Genomic DNA, 22,176 nt, shown 5'->3' with positions numbered 1-22,176 from the left:
GAAAAGGTTTGTGTTAGGTTTGGTGGGTGATGCCTAACGGCATTCTCGATCGAAGCATGCCGATGCCGGTTTGGTTTGGTGTGTTTATACACCACTGGCCACCACTCCAAATAAGGCTCGAACCGATCGTATAACGCGCATTGGTGCCACAGGACGAGGAACAAAAACCGACCGACCGACCGACCGACCGACCGCTACCGATAGCAAATATTTAGGATCGGCCTCTTTGGCCTGTGTTTGCTACGCACAAGCATCGCAGGCCTTGCGCAAACACTGTCCCCAAACACAGCGCACGGTCCGATCGATGTGGGCTGGGTGAGACGATACATGATGCTCTTGCAACAGCAGCAACAGCAGCAAGAAGTAGCATCAAGTAGCCGTGGTCCGGTCGTGTGAACGATGGATGGTGTTGTTGTTGGGTCGCCATTCGATTCGTTTAATTTCGGACGTGTCCAGAAATAATTTCTCGTTTAGGCTTTTCCGTCCTGCCTATTCTATTCTTTTTTCTGTGTGTGTATGTGTGCTTGTGTGCGTGTGTTTTCCCTCCTATATTAACTAACGCCCGCTTTCGTTTCGCCTTCGCCCAGGAAACCGTTCGAAACGAAACTCAAACCAAACTAAGTCGAGAATGGGAACCTCGCCAAAATCAAAAAAAAAAAATGGGGTAGAAAAGTAAAACACGAAAGCACGATCTGCACGATCCCCGAACCCCGGTCTCGCTCCTCCCTCCGCGGGTATCCAGGGTCAGCATGGTTTATTGCGTGGAAATGAAAGGATAACTGACCACCGTACACCACACCGCAGTCTCACTGCGCCAGCTGGCGGCCTAGAGGTGGCGGACACGGTTCGGGTTTTCCTTGTTTCGAGTGCATGGAATTGAAAATATTTCCTCGGACCATTTTCTCCTCGAGTAGCGCGCACACACACACACACTGGGTAACGTGGGGAGGGTTACTATTTGTTTTTTGGTGGATGGAGCCACCCGGTACCAGTAACGGGTAACATGCTGCGTCTCTCGAGGTACAGCATTCTCCGAATTTCGAGTTTCACCACACGGGAGCAGCGGCACGGACTGTGTGCGTGTGTGTGTCCCCTGTGGTCACACATCGCCATGTAGTCCGAAATCAAGCCTCTATACCTACGGTGGTACCATTTTTGTGAAATTGATATTATTCACATTCACGTAAGGTACCCGCTGGGATAAAGTCTGGGATCAAATTCTATGATCAACGCGTTCAGTATGGTGTTCAAGGACGCGTTTTTGTATAGTGTTTCTTTTTGTTGGTACGTAAAATCTACGCTGTAGTTCTGCTAGGATCTAATATTTGAGTTTTACAATGTTGATGTAAGTCATTTATGCTGGTAAGTGAAAGGCGAGATTTAATTCGATCCGCGGTCCGCTTCTCTGTTGATGGTGCTTCTGTTAGATATTCTGTCACTAACGGCATTGCGATCGTGTTCCTATCGTTACAGTCAACATGACGCTCCAGTGCGGTGAACGGCAGTTCCAGTGCGGCAATGGGCAGTGCATACATATAAGCTTCGTGTGCGATGGTGAGGACGACTGTGGTGATGCCAGCGAAGAAAAGCCGGATGTTTGCAAAGTAAAAGGTAAGTACCGGTGGAAACCATGCTGAGTATAATGAATTTGACGACAAATCTGAGGATCAATCGAGGTGTTAGTGAACGGAATCACCGTATTCCGACCATACTACAGTAGATGAATTGTGCTTCGAATGTTATGCAGCGGCTTTGCGAGTACATAAGCACAAATCGATCGTTTATTTTACTGCTTTTATATAGGGTTCGTGGACGCGACCTGTTTAACCTATCAGCACACCGATTTAACTTTTCGCCGTGGTTGATACATCAACGCCGGAGGAAACCCCTTCTTTCAGGGCAATCAGGGTGACCCGCATACCCGGGAAAACGTGGCTACGTCGTGGGTTCGGCTGTTCGCCGCCAGAAGGTCCAATCTCTCCGAACATAGTCGATGACAAACAAAAACTCCTACCACCAAAAACCCTCGCAAAACCGCTCCGGCCATCTCGTGAAAGGCTCTGGAGTGACGGAGGAAATGCGATGCTCTTTTCGGCTATAGATAACCGATTGACTTGCAAGACATTGGTCTCACAACTTTGCTCATCTTGTGCGGAGTCGAGCCGAGGACGATGGTATGTGGATGGTGCAGTAAGGATAGTAACTTTCTATTTCATGTCGCCGCATGCCGGTAATCTTACCCGTGACCGGACGTTGGCTTCCTACGTCGGCCTGAAAGGAAAGTTAAAATGGAAAAGTATGGCCGCCAGTCCCTCGGTGGCTTTGAATACGAAGAATTTCTTACGCTTTGGAATTTCCTCTTCTGATCAGCGCCGCGCACGGTATGGGAACACGGTGTAGGAAAGTTTTGCGCAACCCCCCAAAAACCGGTGTACAATGGCCGCCCCTACCGCAGGCACATTGCTTGTGGAGTTATTTTTGATTTTCGAACTTGCCGGTTAATTATTGGAACAAATTGCGGAACTGAGCGCGCGGCGCGGGGTTTAATCTTACCAGCAGCTGTCCAATGGAACGGCCCAATAGCGTTGCGAATTCTATTACAGAATAGGCTAGACTACGAAGATGGTTAAGCTGGTTAGGGAATCGAGCGCACGAGATGGAAAGCATTCTTGCAAAGTTTATTAGCTACTAGCTCCTACGATTGCTGCTCAGTTGCAGTCATTTATCGTAGAACTGTCCTCGGAACAAGAAAAGGCAGTAGCAATCGGTTTGCTTTGCAAGAATGTTCGTTACCGTGGACGGTGGTTGCTCAAAAACTTTCACCAAACTTTTGGTGATAGCGTTTTCAATCAGTTGAAGTTTCCGGGTTATTCTCCCGAAAAGACACAAGTGAACTACTCTCAACTATCGCTTAGTTCTATCATCACCTTTTCAAGTGCTGCAGTTAAAGTGATCCTTATGTAGTACGATGGATTTGGTTAATGCCGAATAGCTTTGTAGTTCTCGTTTAACTTTTATCAGTTTTCAGTGTTATCTGTGGGATGAAAGTTGAAACTTTCCGAGTGTGTTGTGAAGTCTGCCATTGACTTAGTCTTTTTAAGTGCATTGACTTAGTCTTTCACCACTTACCGACACTTCTGACCGTAAAACGTTAAAATAATGGTAGTATCATTCCATCAAACGTATAGAAACTTTATCAGCGCGATGAAAGTGTAACGTTTTGATACAGATACTTGCGGCATTCGCTAATGATCTAATGTTTAAATATATCATTTGCTTTTGGAAGCTTATGATGAATATGCTCAAGTGGTAAACATATTTGTGAGCGGGGTCAAAGAAGTCAAGAATGGTAGTTTCGATCCACGAAAGGAAAAGATCGTTCTGCTGGATGCAAAGACAGTATAAAATATTCAGAATTACTAACTATGTTTCGCGTAGTATCTAATAGCATAGGCAAATGGAACATTGCACAACCTTTCGAGAAAGCCTTAAAATGGCGTTATTAATGTTTACACTGAACGAAACTTGGACGATCAACCAGCGAGCGCTACGGTACTCCGCTGTGCGATCTACATCCCGTCCAAACATCCACAAAAAAACTGATTCGATAATGCTTTACACATTCACACATGCGCGATCGCTCACCATATCATCCCCGCGAGCCATCATAGAATCCCCCGAATGGCATTTCGCTATCTCCATATCGCACACCTCCTAATGATCTACGGTACCCCAGCGTAGCATCTCCCAACCGTCTCCGCGAACAAAGTTTTTCCCTCTGCTAATCCAAACAGTTTGAAAACTGCCGCACGCTCGAAGCGAGATAACGGGGCCCTAGTTACGGCGCACCCTCTCTGCCTCCCTCCCCTTTTTTTGCACCCAGTGGAGTTCCGTCGCATCTCGTTCGGGAACCCGGGGTTTTTGGAAACCCCTCGGCGTCGTCCATCTCGTCGTCGTCGTCTCATGCAAGGGAAGTCGCACGGAAAAGAGGAAACAAACAATTATTTCAAACATCGTCGGGAAGCAGTTGCTGGCAAAAAAAAAGAAAAACCCTCCAGTCTGCCAGCAGCCGGTGCAGTACCTTGTCCTTGTCCTCCAAGGACCAGGCGAGGAAGCAGCGAAAGAGGGAAGCAAGACGATGGTGACACCCGTTTGGCAACCGTGACGTGACGTGCGCACACGGACTGTGTGCTGCTCCCGGGAGAGCGGGGGTAAAACGAATTCATCCCGAAAAGAAAAACAATGAAAAGCACGGTGACGGCGTTTTTTGGGGCCAGCATGCGGCCGCTTGTGCGACATGCGACCGCTGGCTCACGCTGGCTCTGCTCTCGCGACCCACAGTGAGAGTTCTTGTAGCGCTGATGAAATGTAAATTCAGCGGAGAGACTCTTTCGCAACGTAAACATACCGCCAGCGATATACAGCGAGAGCAAATAAGTATTTATCCTTCCACCAGTGTGTGTGTGTGTGCTGTGGGTCGAGGTACTCTAGCGACTATCCTGCTGTTTCTCGCTCGGTCCTCTGTTATAATAAGGCCAGTTTCACTTCGGTGCATGAAGGCATGTGCTCGCAAAACGGTTAGCGATAGCGTGCGCAATGAATTTATGAGGCAAACCTCACCGCCTCACTTCTTTCATTTCAGCCGAAATAAGACTTTTCGCTCCGTCCTCCTTGTCCATGGTATGGTACGGCGGAAACCATTGGGCCACAGTTCGACGATTGCTCGAGAGCTCGCCACACGAGATGCGGCGACGGTGGGCGATCATCACACCTTTCACCGTCATAAGTAGCCTCTCAATCAAATCGGATTACACATTCAGTATCGGTTCCGCAAGGGCGGCCCCCCCTGCAAATCGCTTTTCGATAGCGTTCTCCATCATCCAATCCATTGGATGGGGCAATGCCGGGGTGTGCTCGTCCTATGTTGAGAGATATAGGGCCCTATTGCGAGTGTCTTGTCTTGCAAACGAGACTGCCTTACTACTGCTGAAAAAACTTAGCAGTCTTGTTTAGCTTTTATGAATGAACTAGTGAATTTTTACAGCCTGATTTCAAAACAAATACTAATACTACCAAATTAATCACCAACACCACTAAAAACCAACATCCTTCGGTCCAATGGCAACGCGACTTTCAGTCTCGTTTTCAAGACTCAGAGTCTGGTAGGTTTTGGCACCAGACTCTGAGTCTTGAAAACGAGACTGAAAATGGTATATTTTTTCGGCTTGGTCGTAGTTGCCATTGGAGCGAAAGATGTTGGTTTTTAATTGTGTTGGTGATTAATTTGGTAGTATTAGTATTTGTTTTGAAATCAGGCTGTAAAAAATCACAAGTTCATTCATAAAAGCTAAACAAGACTGCTAAGTTTTTTCAGCAGTAGTAAGGCAGTCTCGTTTGCAAGACAAGACACTCGCAATAGGGCCCATAGAAACACAACACCCCAAAAAGAAAAAAAAGCGGAAAAAAACGAATCGAATAAGTGACGTCCTAATTGCGGTGATTTGTTTCCCGGTTTCTTCCACACTCCCTGCTCGGGCACTGCGAGCCCCAGGCTATTATCGGTGTGCAAGTAACCACAAAAACGGCGCACCACCTCCTCCAGCCCGGTCCCGGAAGAACTCATCCCGCCAAAAACGATGCTCATCAAAGCGTAAACATTGAGGGATTTACCTTTCTGAGGGGGAGGGGATGGGAAGAGGGCGGTGTTCCGGCGTTTGCTTTTCCATTCCATTACCGAAAGAAGTGGCCATTTGCTTTGCATCTTTCCGTTCTCTTATGCGCTCTTTACAGATCCGTCCGCCTGGAGTGTGTTCGTATCCTGCGTAACATGCTTCCCCTGCCTGCTCTGATAACTGATGAGTGCAATCATTTTTAGTATAATTTTACTCGAATAACGGATTCGCTTCCTCTTTCTTATGTGAACCGTTTCATGCGCATGATACGCTTATATGGATCACCGTTTTGTTTTTCTTTTTTTGGTGGAAAAGAGGCAGCGAAGCGTTTCCGTTTTGGCCACGCACACACACGCATGCACGCACGTTTGTTAGCAGATTTTCTCACTTCTGTTTCGTTTCCGCTTTTCCGTCCCAAATCACGAACACGGAATGAAGAATGATATTGATGGGCCATTCCCCATCTCCCACCAGAATTCGATGGTTCCCCCCCCCCTTCACCCTTTTCGCCTTGTTTGCGGTGCGTGTGTGTTGCGGTGTTGCTTGTGCTACTGCTTACTGCTTACGAGATAACGAGCAGCGCGGCCGCTGTTGCTCTCGACTCGAACACCGGAATCGGCAGTGTATGCACAGCTGACGTTAAGAACTTGCACAACGACGACGACGACGACGACGAGGACGACGAGAGGAGTAAGTTACTAGTGTTACTGGCATCGTCACCGGGGAGTACCTTTTTACTTTTCCAAGCTTCTTCCGTCCACAGTTTGTTCTAACGATTATCGCTCTCTTTCGGTGGGTCGCTTCTGTCGCCAGTGCCAAGCGATCATCCGCTTTGTAGCAGCAGCTTTGGTGCTCTGTCAGGAATTTAGCTTGGTTATGATCGTGTAGGTGTTGCGTTCTACTTCCTTCGCTCCAGCATTCGTTGTTGAGAGCATAAAAAAAATATTAAATCCATACACGGTTGGCACCCGAAACAAGTGAAACCGATCCGAAGGATCCTGTGGTCGAGCACGGGCGCGCTGGCACACTGATTATGCGGAGCTTTCCGCGAGAGGAAAGAAATCCTGCGAAAAAAGTAAACATTCTTCGGGAGTGCTAATACTCACACTGTTTCCTTGTGTGTGTGTGTGTGTGTGTGTGTTGATTGTAAATATTTGCCTTTATCGTTTCGTCCATGAGAGTAAAAGCAGGCGGAAAGTGTATGGAAAACAACATCCGCGTTCGGGACCACCGAGTATACCGCGGTATTGTCGATCAACAAAAAAAGCGGGCCAAAAACATGCCAACAACTGCAAGCACCTCACGCACCCTCTTGGCCTCTCGTCGAGTCGGTTGTCGGGTGGTTTTTACGGGGGAATCGGAAAAGAATGATATCATAAATTTAGCAAACGTTTGAAAAATACTGCCGTACATCATTTATTCGCGGCCATTTCCGGTGTCACGCCGACGTGTTCACACGGGGATCATGCCACCGCAACGCACAACGCGGACGTGCGTATCCGTGAGGATGCTTTATCTTGGTGGTGGTGGTTCCGGTCGTAATCCTTTCACATCAACGAGCGCGTTCCTAACCTTGAGCACAAGAGCCAGGGGAAAGGGAAGGAAAAGTGAGCGTACGAAGTGTGGCCGCCAAGGAATCATTTCATTTTAACACCTCCGCTTAAGTGGTGGATAACGCGTTCAATATTTGTTTTTTTTCTCTACCCGCAAAAGTGCTGGGCTTAGTCGATGCAAACTGCGTCTTGTTCAGGCGATAAGCAATTACGATATGTACAAAAATTACTTAGCTGTTGGAGTTTTTTCAAGAATTGTGTTGAAGATGCATATATTCTTGATAACAAACTGGAAAACTAGACAAAACCAACGATTCTTGTTAACAAACTAGAAAACTAGACTAGACGAAAACAAACTAAACTAGAAAAACAATATAATAGTATAAGTCAAGAAAATAATGTACAATGCTGTATAAACTATTGAACACAACATTATAAAAATGAAGAATATAGCTTTTCACACAAATTAGTTATCAAAGGAATAGAAGTAAACACTCCAGCGAAAGATGCAATGACATGGATTATAAAATAAATCAGAGACGTTGTAGACAGAGAGCATTAAACTAGTTAAAAAAAAAAATATCGAAATCATACCAGAAAAGAATGGAAAAAAACTACGAAGAGGAAACATAACATTTGAAATAATTTATAACGCTAGCAATAATACGCGACAACAGCTAGATAAATGAGTATAATCAATCATCAGTAAAAGCCATAAATAAATCAGTAAAAGCCATAAAGATGACTGGACTAATTAAACCAATACGAAGAGTAAAAGCAGATAAGAGCAACTACAAGACGACCTTAGGTTAGTTTATGTTATTCCTCTTCATTTATTATTTAAGAAGCTAATGCGCGTATTGATCTTAAATACTATGATGAATTATTTAGCAAATTCATAAAAGCACCTGACATAAGAGCACCGATGACTCTTATAGTTTGTTGCCTATAGAGCCTCTTGTGCGTAGTGTTGTTTATAGATAAAACAATATTTCTACTTCATTACTTTTGCATTCTGTCTTATCCTTTTCAAGGAAAATGTTAGTGTAAGTGAGAGTAAGTAAGGAAGGAAAAGAGTGTAAAGGATTTGCATCCCTAGTTGGAATTTATATTCCTAAGTAATTCTGATAACTGGGAGTAGTTACTGCCCTTCAATTACGATAAGTGATGCACCTGTACGTTGTGTCCCTGAGTGCACTAAAGACGCCGGGCACCGGTGTATCACCACGGTAAAAGATAACACAGTTTAGCGGTGCGGCACAACGTTTGAAATGTCATTCCATCGCTCAAAAGCACCCACCCCACGGTTGATCTCGAGCACACAGGCTGCACTATGAGTCCATGGCCGTGCGAATGCATAATCCTCTTGCCCGGCTGGCTCATTGGGAAAGTTCGGTCGGGAAAAAATGCGTTTCGCACAACCAACCCCAGAGCTTACGCCGTACCGTCGTAATCGTAATCCTTAAGTGCGCCGCACACTGGCTTACCAGGAGTTACCCCTCCAAATGCGAGAGGATCAGACGAAGAAAAACAAATTCCGAACCGAGTTCCATTGCTATGCTGTGCTGTGCTGTGCAGTGTGCTCCACTTTATGCCGTTTTGTTTTTATTTGATTTTTATTTTCCTCCGATAAAAGCCACTTCACTCTTCCGCTTTTCTCTCTCTCTCCCGTTCTCTCTCTACCCGGGTGCTGAAGGTGAAAGACGGGGACGCGCGTGCCGGATGCCGGATGCGGCATCTTGCGCAGCTGTGAAAGCTTGTGTACTTGCGTGTAAGCTGGAGTTGATGGTAAATCTTTCAAAAGATGCCCTTTACGGTCGTAAATATTTATTCCAGACAAAACTGGAAGGAATGCCATAAATCAAAGCTTTCTCTCTCTTTCTCCTGTCCGGGGACCCAGGATGGCCGGGGCCGAGGGGAAGAAGGACATTTAGGTTGTTTGCCCAGCACCGGTTGGCCGGGATGGATGGGATCCATCGCTTTTCAGCTGGGTCACCGAAGCTCGAAGTGATGTTGTTTTGCATGGAGGGTGGAGTGCAATCAAGAAAATGCATCAATCCGTCTTCCCACCCCGTCGACCGTCGTCCGGCTGCGAGTCAGAGAGGGCAGCAGTCGTGGGTTTTCCCGGGACCCCTCCCCGCATCCTAATAAAGCGTAATGGTTTTGGGTTTGGGTTCCCAGTAGCTGCGAGACCATTAGCCAAGGGTGCCTTTCTATCACCGACTAATGGAGGAATTATTTCCTTCAGCATCAGCAATGAGTGGCCACAGCAGCTGGTCACAGGAGCACATGCAGCCCACTGGCACTCGAAGGTCGATGACGATCGAATCAAACGAAATCGCTTTTAATCTCAATCGAAAATCATCCCGGATATCGGTTCCATCCACTTCCACCTCTACCTTCCGATGGCTGACGTTGGTTGAAGAGACCTCATTAGCCTCGAATGTGGAAGTGGCTACCCGAAGCCCGAAGGCGCTTGTCGATGTAATTAGGCGGCAAGTATCAGAAGTGCTCGTTCGATTTCCGGCCATTCCGTTCGCTCAAACGTCGATGCACATGCCGGCCAATGGCGCCCTTTCGCTCGAGTGGCAACGATGTGAAATGACAATATTTCCAACCTTCGACGGACGGACGCGTTCAGCCTCTGGGGCGGCCAGGTGCGGTTTCGGTCATTGCGGTTTCCGATGGGGAGATCATCAGCGACCGATTACGAGCCGCGCTGATGATTATTTATGCGATTCGATTGGCAGCGTTTTGCGGGTGGGGCCACCGCCGTCGAGGAGGGGAGCCTTGATTTATGTAGAGAGAGAGAGAGAGTCGGAAAGCGAGAACTTCGAATTTCGATGTGGCAGGACGCCGGTGGTTCCAGGAACCGAATGCAGCCCTTCGAATGATAAAGTTTCGCATTGGTTTCCGGTATCATGATTGCGCATGTTGGGCCCCCTGCCTCGGGGGGAAAACCCGAAGGGACGACGATGCTGATGGCCGACGATGTTTTTGCCAGAAGCGGTGCAGCAGCAGCAGCAGTAGCTGAGGGCCAAGAGGCTGTGTTGTGTTGTGATTAGCCATCAAAAACCGGTCAGACCAGGGGGAAGATTTTAATTACGAATACGAATCGATGCTCATTAGGTGCTGTGTCGCGCTACACAACATGCTTTCATGACAAGTGCTTCGAGGATTGACAGGGCTTTTAGGCGGATTCGGATGCATGGTTTTCGGAAACACATAGCATCATAGCTCGGTTAAGCATAAGGATATTTCATGCATTGGAGATTCCTCGTAGCCGAAGGTGAAGTTGAGTGTGAATCGCTCTCTGATCCTAGATAGGTCCTCACAATTGCAAACGGGGTCACTGCCGGATACCATCGATCGCTCTACCTTTCCAGCGAAATGGGAAAAGTTTTTCCGATTCTTCCTAAAACCCGCTGCTCCGGGATTTAACTCTTCTTAGGCAAGTTTCCCAGGTCGCTTCCATGAAGAACATTTCCACAAGATTATTCGAAAGATAGATCTTTTCTCTTTCTGAATCTGGGGAGATCAGCTACAGTCTCTGTGATGGTTTATTCAATTTCCGAATTTCCGGATGCTCAGTGTTTCCTTCGAAGATATGAAATCGTTCAATCGCATAATTCTTGAAGTGTTGGTGAACATCTTCTATTTCCCATGTTACAGAGTCAACAGACAAATGCATAACCAGGTTATACTATGGTGCAGCATAAAACGACGTTTGATCGTCCGGTGATCGGATGATTATCATCCTCAAAGCATCTTCTTACGGGGATGCCAATGTGCCCAGGTGTTCCGTCTGGGGAATGTTTCTTGTTCCATGGCTCGGTAGAAGCATTTAATTAGAACTCGAATTCCATCTTTTCTACCGTGCAATACAGATCTGCAGCTGCTTCAGATGGTACGGTAGATATTCAGAATACCTTTTGTACCAGATAATCTCTTCGTGCGATTTCTGTTGGAATGAAAAGTCGTTTCCATTATCGTGTCTACTTGCTGGAATGCTTTCGCTCTACCTTTTTGCATAACGATACACTCGATGGATAAGGATAAGGTTTTTCATTATTTTGCATGCGCATTAACAATTCAAAAGCGAACTATTCCGGCGCTATATGCCTCTGGATGCAATCTCTTTTTCTTTTTTGTTTTCCCCATTCCCACGACAACCAACCGACCAGCATTCCCCCGCTGTTGGAAACTCAAATCAATTTTCACGCATCAAAAGTAGATTCCACCAGGTTTCGAAAGCCCTCCTTACTCGAACCATAGATCGAGTCCTAGCTTAAGCCATCACGTAAAGCCAGAGCCAGCCCCACTTACCCCCGTGGGTCGGGGAGGGGGCCAAACCGGCTGCTTCTCGGTGGCCTCCCAAAAACCATCCCCAAAATCCTTGACGTGTTGGCCATTGTGTTCGGGTGATCGGAACTATAGGGATGCAAAATGGGAAGAGAAAAACCCGGCCCGGACCCGGAGTGGCTATGTCCGGGAGATTTGCATAAATACGGAGCCTCTCTAGGCGCTCGATACTGGAAGCGCTTCACTCAATCATTCGAAATATGCTGGCCGGGCACACGCATCATCCGAGCAGTGCGTCGTATCGTATAGTAGGCCGCTTCGCATAGGAATGTCCCCATTGGCCATCGGTCCGTTATCTATGCGCTCGAAGCTATGCCGACTTTTTGGGTGGCTTTCTGACGCACCAGCGCTGGGTGCGGGTGTGCCCCGGTCATTTTGCACGAAGCACGAAGCAGTTCAGCACAGCGCCGGCTGGGGAATGGGCTGTGGAGAATGCATACCAGTAGTGTGGTCTTGTACAGCCTGTGCAGGCCCCCATTGGTATATGGCCTTGATGGTAATATTCGATTTCTGCGCTTCACTGGCATCGTTAAACATGTTGCCGATCGCAAGTGGAAGTAGGACACAACGCTGGGTTGGGCGTATTAGAAAATCCGACCTAAGAAGACGACCTTTGAATCTTCTGTTGTGTGGGTCGTTAAGAAGCCCCAAACCCCACCCCCGGGTCACCCGTTATAAATTGAAGGCGAATTCTATCTAATGCACACACAAACACACACACATACATACACGGACGGAGCGCGGTCTGGCCATGTGGTCCACCCAAAAACCCCAATTGGGATTAGTGGCCTGGGTTCCGGGGTATCCCTTCTTGTCCAGCGAAGCGAAGGTCGGTCGCCCGAAGTTATCGAGCTCGAAGCTCGAAGAAGTTGGGGGGGAAGAAAAATCATTTCTTGTTTATCGTCGGTGGCCCAGGCAGCCGGCGCCCCGAGAGTAATCGTCCGGTGGGTGGGCCACCGGTCACGAAAGAAGCGAAATCAAAAAGGCAAAAAGTTGGAAAAACTGCCGACAAAAGGGCTTTAGTGGCCGGTGCTGGACGAAGAAGAAATAGAAGGTGTCCACCAAAGCAAAGGTACGGCGTTGGCCGTTGGTTGGCCGTAGGACGTGATCCTTCTTTGCCTGCTTTCGCCTGCTTTGAATACACCGTTTCGGGGGGCATGCAACAGTTCGGTTCGTGGTGGGGAAAGCCAGGATTAGGGCGCAGGAAGCCCCGAAGAGCCCCGGGGCGCGTCGTGGCGCGTGTGTTTGTTTTTAATCAATTTGAAATGGTTCCCCCGGGAAGGGCCCTGTCCACCCTCCAAGGGGGGAGGGGCCCAAGGTTTTTGGGAAGGATTTTTTAGTTTTCCACGCCAGAACCTCTTCACTCACCGTGCCGTGCCTAGAGTAGCTCGAGTACCTGGTCGCTGGTGATACTTGAGAATGGATAATCGCGTAAAGGTCGCTGGTATGTTCGCTTTCTTCAAGGGTTGCTGGTTCCGGTTCCGGCCCGCGGTTCGGTCAACAACCACCGCCGGTAGTACCACCGGTTCAGTAGATAAAGCCTACGATAAGGTATGGATGAACCTCTTGCGAAGCAACTTTTCCCAGCATTAAGCTGTGAGTTAAACAGAAGAATAGGTCCTTGAGCCACCATTTTGTATTTTGTGTGTATAGTATATTGGTCGTAGGGGCCGTTGATTGGAAATCATGACCCCGGGTGGCAGAGACAGGAATCGACTTCTGTGTCCACGGGGCATGTGTGAAAACGCTTGTTGTACGGCAGAGTACCGTCAGAGCATCCTCTACAGACCACCCCAGGTTCGCCATTTAATTAATATTTCAATCTCGCAGAAATGTGCCGCAATCGGGGAAAAGTGATTAGCTGTGGAATGTGGCATAAAGCTGGTCCCTGGTAGGCATCGACACATACTGTCGATTCCGTTTCGTTGTACCGATGGCGTTGTTTGAATTTCGATAAATGGGATTCAGTAGCCGCCCTACTCGTTGGAGTTGTTTCCAACGCAATTGCAACGACGGTGTTTCCAACGCAATTGCAGTGCTAACAGCCACCAGCATAGCATCATAAGGTTTGTGCGACACATTAAAAAACTGCCATTGATGAACAGGATCGATTTTATGTGCGAAAGGACAGTGCTTCCACCGAGGGTTGACTGCAGACCAGGTCCAAGTCCAAGTCCATTCCATTCCAGTCGAGGTATGCCACATTTATGTGCTGCTGCTGCTGCTGCTTCTGCTAATGGAGTTATGTGTTCGTTCACGTTCCATTCCGCATTGCGAGACCCTCGGTTCGACACCATTTTCTGACACATTTCAATTATGGCCTACAATGAATTCGTCGTCGACCGGCGCACCGGCACGGGATCGGGACTTCCGATATGATGCTGCTGCTGCTGCTGCTGCTGCTGCTGCTGCTGCTGCTGCTGCTGCTGTTGCTGCTGCTGCTGCTGCTGCTGCAGATGATGTTGCTAGCTTGGGCCGGTAGCTTCGCCATACGGTTGTGTACGAGGCGCATCGTGTTTCGAGTTGCTAGAATGATATACGACGCTTCTTCGAGTCAGAAGGAACCGGAAGCCTGCCTCTGGGTCGCAAATTTTCGTTTATTTGTCGTACCGAGTTGCACGACGAGCATGTTCGCTCTGTTTCGTTCTAAACAAACCGACATTTCGAACTAGCGACGCGTGTGTATGCGCCTACACTGCAGGATTCATTAGCAATATGTTTATTTTGGGCCAGTGGACACTCCCGGGTACGGGGAATTAAAAAGTTTAATTGCTCAATCAGCGGCCAGCGTGTTCCGTCGGTCTGCTAGCGATAATTGAATGAAACATGCTAATGACTCTCGCTCTGGTCGCTCGCTCTCTACTCCTCTCTAATCGCCTTCCTGGACTGTGCGACAACCGTAAGGGATGCGATTGCGAATGCTGATAATTATTCGAAGAAGAAGGTGTTTATTGCTAATCTTGTTTGCCGGTGGTGGTGATGGTGGGCTGAAGGTGCCACTTTGATGTTGACCGGGCCCAACACCTCAACCGGTGCTTGTGTAGTGTGCGACACACACAGGCACACACACAAAAACTGCCCTTCAACCACCATCGAAACTGGGAGGTGTCTGAAGTGCAAATGATGCGGACTAATTTAATGAATCGTACCGGGCGTGTTTGCGGGCTTAATTTGGTGTCGCATGGTGTCGCCGTGTAGCGGTGGTCGATGGCAACTATCGGTTGGATTTAATCGATTACCACACCTGGACAAGATCATCAAACGATTATAGGATAATCCTTCGATTATGGTAACGCTGTGCGAAGAGCTTATCAGCCGGTCGTCGCGTAGTGGTAATCCTTTATGGTATACTTGGCGACGGCATTTGCGTTCAGATGTACATTTAGCTATAAAACACAAAAGTACGTATAGCGTACGGACTGGCTTTAGAATACTCTGTGCGTGTGTATAAAATGTGGCTCCTGTACTGAGGACTGATCGGTTTGACTGTTTTTTTTTTCATTCTTTGGCCCTTCGTTTTCAACATCAAACAGAGGCACGTAAGCAAATGAAACGTGATCCATAAACCGTTGTTTTACGAGGACCGTAAATTGTACCCGTTCGTGTACCTTTGCTGCTTGTTCGGCGTTCGGCTTTGGCTTCGCATCAAATGACATCAGTGTGACCTCTGGCGGCGGTTTTATCGTGTACGAAACCATTTGCGGATATTATGCATCCCATCATTTCTTTATATGCTTTGTGATTAACTGAGAGCGCGGGGAGGGAGCGATGTTGAATAGCAAAGCATGAAATTCCATGGAAACAGAACACCAAGCTCATTGTCACATATGTTTTGTAATTTTTCATTCTCGATGGTTCGAAACGTAGCTATGGTTAGTATCGTTTTCAATCACATAATCGTTTGAGTTGCTAGTCACCACCACGTGTGGCTAACGTTAACCAATAAACATCAAACGGTTGGTTTGGATTACAATTATGTGCCAGCGGTTAGTTTGATTGAAGCATGAATGGCATGGTTAGCTGTAACAAGCCACAAGCGAACTGAACTGATGGCAATTGTTCACATCAGGAATTCGTGGAATAGAAGGCAAGTGCCTTAACAACATACCGAGAACCAACTTATTGCTCGCTTAACGTTGTTATAACTGATTGAAGAAGCATTGATACAAATGCGATGTACTGTCAATAACAATAGACCATTGCAAATGAGCGCTTGATGCAGACAAGAAACGAACATAAATATGCAATCGATGCACCTTCCTCGAACAAGTTGATGATCAAAGTCACAGTACTGATCCATTATTCTGCGAAATGAATTGCCATCAGCATAAGATGCCACGCTAAGGTAGAAGATTAAAGTTGCACTAACCACCGCTCGTAACTTGTTGCTCTTTTCGGTACATTGTTGTCCCACGCAGGACGCTTTTCGGAGTTTCTTTTTTCCGCAGTCGAAAGGCTTAGCATTGTCTCACGTAGCTGACGGCGTTCACGCACGGTTTTTATGGTTAATTTTCACCACGGGGTGTGTCTGCAACGGTTTTCGTTGTTTTTGCTGCGTTTGTTTGATTTATGTTAATGTCACGTCTTGTATCGCCAACAACTGGGCCACGCACACACCTGTTTACCGTTGTTCGTCTTACCGTGCGCAGCACAATTTCACGCACAACGTTTCATAGCGTGTGCATTCCGACATTCCGGAAGCTGCTGCTACAAATCCACATACACGCACACACACGAGACGCGCACACAGTCGAGGGAGCAGCAATTGCTGACGAAGCAGTAGCTCCCTACGCTTTGAGCAAGCTGTTTGCCTATCGTTTAACTTCAAACGATTTTCGGTATGCCAAGGAAGTGAAAAGTGTACAATAAAGGGGAGGGATGGGTGGGGACAAATCTGGGTTCTCCGATTGCTGTGGCCATGCCAGAAACGCGACACATTCCATGACCTTAAAGGCGCGAATTGTAACAAGAGCTTTTAAGGTGGGATTGAGGATTGAAGCAGAAAAAAGAAAATTCGCTTTAGCAGTTCGGTGCAGATCTGCATTCCCCGTCAGTTACGTCGGCAACAAACACCTTCTATAGCACCTCCCATCTCCCACATCTCCCTTCCCCCTCCCAATAAAGGATAGATAGCGCCCCACTGGACGCACTGTTGCAATGAAATGTAAATGTAAGCACTTTAGACATTCTTTCGGGAGCTTCTTTTCTTACCGGAAACTGCAATCGGTCTCTGGTGTCTACCGCTTTGGCTGCTCCAGGGCCCGCAGTATGCACCTTTCCTGGTGTGGCATCGTTTCCCCTCACTCTGCGGGCCGTTTCATCGTGTTGTGCTTTTGCATATCTTACCGCGGCGCATTTGCACTGCACGTGAAGCGTTCGCACCCGAGCACCACGAGCCGATTATGCATTCATAATGTTTCGAGGTCGGTTCCCGATGGCCACCGGAAATGCCGGATGGCATGCTGCTGGACTGGAAGGCATCCTAGGTTACAAAGTTTTGTTTACGTAAAATGGAAATTTTGTTGCTCACCCTGCTTCTTTCTTCAATTTCTTTTCCTAAACCGTCAGAATCCGTGCTCGATAAGGCGAATGATGGTCCTTATGCCGTTAGGCAGCAAGCACCAGAGGTTTTTTGGTGGGAGGTGTGATAATTAGTGGACCTAGCACGGTGTCCATCACCGTAGGTTGAGATGAAAAAGGAAGGCAGCATAAACGGATACCGGTTTCCATGGATCCGATGGTTCGGGATTGTCATTGTGACACTCAGTAACTACGGTAGTAGAGATAGAGCTGATGAAGAAGCATCTGACGGGGAGCATCTTTCCATGAGCTGGCTGGCTGCTGGTGTTTGTCATGGCATTAGCGCTGTACCGGGTACGGACTAATCTGTGTTGACTTGCCATCATTCGGTTTCCTCGAGCGAGAGCACGAGCTGCTTCTAGCTTCGTTCATCCTCTAATGTCACCGTGAATGAGCTGTTTCGTGAGAATTGTTTACTCAACGGATGCTATTCCCACGGATGTCCACTGGTCTTAAGATGAAGACCACAAGGGCTGACCTACAGATAGCTCGGTGTGTCGGTGATTTAACCAAAATCATCGTTGACGGTTTGGAGCGATCTTGTTTTACGGTTGATGTTTAATTCTTTTCATTTAGTTCTGGCAGCAATTAGAAGCAAATCATAACGCCATCATAAGTGATTTGTTGCCTTAGTATCGACCATGCTAAATAAATGAAAACAGATTCTGGAGCTGTCCTACTATCGGCCATTGTATTGTTCACCGAGTTTTGGAATCACTCTAGCAGAAAACTTACCTTATCTTAAGTTTAAAAATTACGTTCGTTCCTGAATGCAATGCAATAAATTGTATCCGACGCCTACTTATGACCAAAAATAAGTGGTCTCAGTCCGGCAGACCAAACTAGATGGACATATCTGTGTAGTTCTGTTTATGCGGTTCTCAAGAATGTCGATCAAAAGCGTTTAACGAAGCTGTTAGGCGTTTTACTAAATTCGGGCACCTAATGAAAAAAAAATTGGTTTGAATAGGTATGCGTACATTCTGTACTCCAGCGATATAATGCATCATCAGTTATCATAAATTAGAGATTCTTTATTATACACGCGCTAATCCTATGACCTCTGTAACCGACTACAATCCTAGTATCCTTCGTTAAACCATTGTTGGAATCGTGCGCTAGGATCGAAGCTGTTGCTGCCGCTGCTGCTACTCGGAGCGGTATCATTAATCGCCGGTTTAGCGGTAGTGCCACTGGCACTGTTGGCCGCCACCAGCTTCTGTAGGGCCGCCACCAACGCATCGTCCAGGTTTTTAATCATAAACTTCTCGTAGTCGGGGCGCGTACAGGCGAAGAACTGCTTGAAGGCACGGGTACACTCGTCCGTACCCGCCGGTTGCTCGTTACGTTGCAGGCATAGCTTCTGACGGAGCACGAAGCTACGTAAGTCCTCCCCGGGTGGGCTTAGCTGCTGGTGCAGATTCTCGAGCAACACTTCATTGGTCGCACTGTACACGCCGGTCCGTTTGGCCGCACAGTAGATAAGACAGCGTATCGGTTCCACATCCGCGATGATACCCTTGGTGAAGTTAAACAGCAACGCCGTCGATACATCGCCAGACTCCCGGGCACAGTCGGCGATACTGTTGACGATCTGCACCGCCGTCAGTGGCCGAAAGACCTGACAGGTGCCCGGTTTCGGTGTCGTTGGGTTCAACAGCTGGCGCAACAGATTACGGAACGTCCGGAACGCGTAGTAAGCCCGCGAGCACACGTCGAGCGGATCGATCAGCTCCAGCTTGTTGGCGATCGCTTCGGTAAGCGTCTGCTTGAACTTGGCATCGATCACCGGTCGGAACTCTTGCTCCACGAACGTCACGTTGAACCCGTCCTTGTCGTCCCAGAAGCGCAACACAATACCGACGCAACGGATCAGGCACATGGTGCTCTGATCGGGCGGATAGACGAACTTATCGTACTGCGCCAACCGGAACGGATTAATGCCAAGCAGATCCACGCACACCTTCTGCGTCCGGCGATAGGTGGCACTGGTGAAGACGTTCGCTTCGGCGGCGCTCGGTCCAGTTACGATCACCATGGCTACGATTACGCACAGTAGCTGCAACCACGTGGCGCTAACTGACCAAGAATGACGCGCGGCACGTTCCATCGTTGCTGCTGCTGCTGCTGTTGCTGCTGCGATGCTTCACGGTACGGACGATACTGAAACGCACGGTGCGGGTCAGGATCGGTTTTAATGTGGTGAATGTTATGCTTCCAAACGGTGCTGACTGATAAGACACGCGTCTGTCGCGCCGGATAGAGCCGCTTGTCAGGTCACGTTTTAAGCAATGGTTTTGTCCAGTGGGGCGGGGACAACCCTAGGAAGTACTACATTTTGGTCCCCAAAAGCTTGCTTTCCCTTTTCGCCACCCCTAACACCAAAAATGAACCAAAATGTTGAGTTGAAGCTCGTCGGCGTCGAGTCGAGCGGTGTTGTTGTTTTTTATTTAAATTCCAGAACCACGGTTCAGGCGTTCGCACGAATTAACGCACCGATGGCGTCCCTGTTGCACAGGAGCAGGTACCGGTACGCCTTCGCATCCCGGTTCTGGTCCCTCAGCAGTGGTTCGTTCGCTTTCATGCAGAGCGACAGCCGCTCGCGGAAGGCCTGTTCCGGTTGCCCCATACCGAACAGTCGGTACAGTGCGGTCAGGTTCGGTCCCGTCTCATCATCGTACAGCCCGTTAATGATGCCGATACAACGGATCACACCCTGCGTCAGGTCGTCCTTTGGGAACACTCCTTGCCGGTAAAGCTCACGCTTATCGAGCGGGACACGCAGCAGCGCCGAGCAGGTTTCGATCGAACGCCGGAATGCCGCTGCACTGTTACGACCATCCGCTTGATTCTCTCCGCCGTCGCCGTCGTTGTCGTCGTTATTGGGAGGAATATCGGGATTGGGATCCGGCCGTACCGTGAATCCTTCATCCAGTGCCTCCAGAAAGCAGCGGAACGCTTGGTATGCTCTGGTGCAGAGATCATCTCGGGGGCAGTTGGTGAGCCGCTGCTCGGCACACTTCACTATCCGTTGCTGCGCCGGAATGTTGTTGGCAAGGGCCGGATAGAGGCTGGCCAGGCCACCGATCAGCAGACCCTCCTTGTCGTCCCAGAAGTTGAGCATAATGCCGGCACACCGTACCATACACATGGTATCCCGATCGACCGGATAGATACTGCTGTTGTACTGGGCAAGCCGGGCCTGGCAGATGCGCAGATACGAGACACAAACGGCTTGTGCCTCGAGTAACCGGGCCGGTGGTGGATCCCGTTCACCGAACGTACCGTCAACGAGTGGTAGCGACCCGGTATAACAAACTAACACCAGCAGAAGGGCTGTGGCACCTACTAGCGCTCGCGGCACTTGTTTCGCACGACCAAGCTGTGCCATGGTTGTAGACCACACAGGTGCGCCTATGACTTGATGCTCACGACGTACCACACCATGCTATATATATATATGTGACTGGACATATCTATTGTGAGTGTTCCTCCTCCCCCTGGGGACAGTGTACGTACGTCTCTCTCTTTGCTTTGCCTAGCAACCGGAGAGCATCATAACACCGAAGGTAAACTCACGGTTGAAATTCGTGCAGTAAACAAATAAGTAAAACCGATTGGCCACCAAAAGACCTCGAAGTGTGACGCGAAATGGAATGTTTTGAAGCCAGTTTTACATTTTATGTGTGTGCATGTATGTGTGTGTGTGTTTATTGCTCATTCACTTCACATGGTTGACGGACGGACGGACGAGGGCGCGACGACGATCAGCAGCGTTGCAGCTGGTTGTAGTGGACGATGCAGTCTTCGGCCTTCTTCACACCGACGGCGGCGATGAGCGAGTTGAAGTTGGTGTCCAGGTACTTGCGGTAATCCTCCAGGAAGCACAGCTCCTGCTTGTACGCCGACTCGCAGCCATTGTTGCAGGGCGAAGTGTTGGCGGCCAGGCACTGTTCGGCGCGCTGCCGGAAGCAGTTGTAATCCTGGCCGAGACCCAGCTGCAGATAGTGCCGGTCGATGTCCGAACCGGTCTGGTCGCAGTACAGGTTGAGGCTAGTGGCGAGGCATCGCACGAAGCACTGCGATTCGAGACAGTTCGGGAACACGCCGGCCACGTACAGCGGGAACTTGTCCTCGGTGATGCGCAGCTTGTTGAAGCAGGTTACGGCCGCCTGCAGGAACTGCAGGAAGTCGGACACGATGAAGGTCGAGGTGGCAGGGACCTCGACTGCGCCCGGATCGTTACCGAAGATGTTGGAATCCGGGCAATGGTGCGCTCCGTGGACACCGGTGCACACGATGACCAGTGCCAGCAGCAGCGTGGCAGCAGCGTGATGAATGCGGACCATGATTGCTATGACCTTTCGAGCTCTCTAGGCCTCAGGTTGTGCTGAGGAGTCCCCACGGAGGTGGACCATTTATACGGGCAGCCAAGACACACTTTTGGGGCGAGTCCCGAGCCCAAGAAGATATCAATCGCACCGTAGACGTGGTAGTGCAGGGATCGCCTTATCGGTTCGGTGTTTTGGGGTGCTACGGAGCTTGGCCGCGCTGCTCTAGGAAGTTGCTCGGCGCTGCGCAATATCGCAGCCTGACGGAACCGTGGGCTCTTTAATAATACGTTTTTGGTGACCAAACACGAAGGCATACCGTTGCTACGGTGCCGCTTATCGACGCGTGGACAAACCAGGCACACCTCAGTGCAGCTGATACTAAGCGGAACTGGCCTTCCTGCCCGGCACCTGGTTGCATTTCTGTTCAGAAGATAATGAAGTGAGCTCAGTTAGCATAAAATATTTGCTATAATTTTACCATTAAACTGGCCATTTCTACGATCGATGCTGGTGGTAGAATTGTTTCGATCCTGTAAATCGTTACGTATAAGGTAGCGTAGTATTCCTCTCTTCCCTTGTGGACGTGGTACATTTATGCAATTTACTCCTTTTCAAGTGGTCGTCATTCATCATTTAACAACTCAGGACACAGCAGTACATGTGGTGAAAAGCTTT

At 48.7% G+C, this 22,176-nt stretch overlaps 2 protein-coding genes across 7 annotated transcripts in view; one reads left to right on the top strand and one right to left on the bottom strand.

Moving 5' to 3' along the window:
- The window catches only part of LOC125949106 (uncharacterized), a 317,531-nt gene that overhangs the window by 33,379 nt on the left and 261,976 nt on the right, over positions 1-22,176 (bottom strand). The window lies entirely within an intron of this gene.
- The window catches only part of LOC125949115 (low-density lipoprotein receptor-related protein 8-like), a 208,292-nt gene that overhangs the window by 72,318 nt on the left and 113,798 nt on the right, over positions 1-22,176 (top strand). For all 6 annotated transcript variants that reach the window (XM_049675827.1, XM_049675838.1, XM_049675828.1 and 3 more), the window contains one exon: positions 1,474-1,611. In XM_049675827.1, coding sequence (XP_049531784.1) covers positions 1,474-1,611 — 138 coding nt within the window. The remainder of the gene's footprint in view (positions 1-1,473; positions 1,612-22,176) is intronic.

Source organism: Anopheles darlingi, chromosome 2 (assembly GCF_943734745.1).
Source record: "Anopheles darlingi chromosome 2, idAnoDarlMG_H_01, whole genome shotgun sequence".
Classification (NCBI taxonomy): domain Eukaryota; kingdom Metazoa; phylum Arthropoda; class Insecta; order Diptera; family Culicidae; genus Anopheles; species Anopheles darlingi.
The sequence above is the reverse complement of the archived record's forward strand: the minus strand, read 5'-3'. Positions and strand labels throughout refer to the sequence as shown.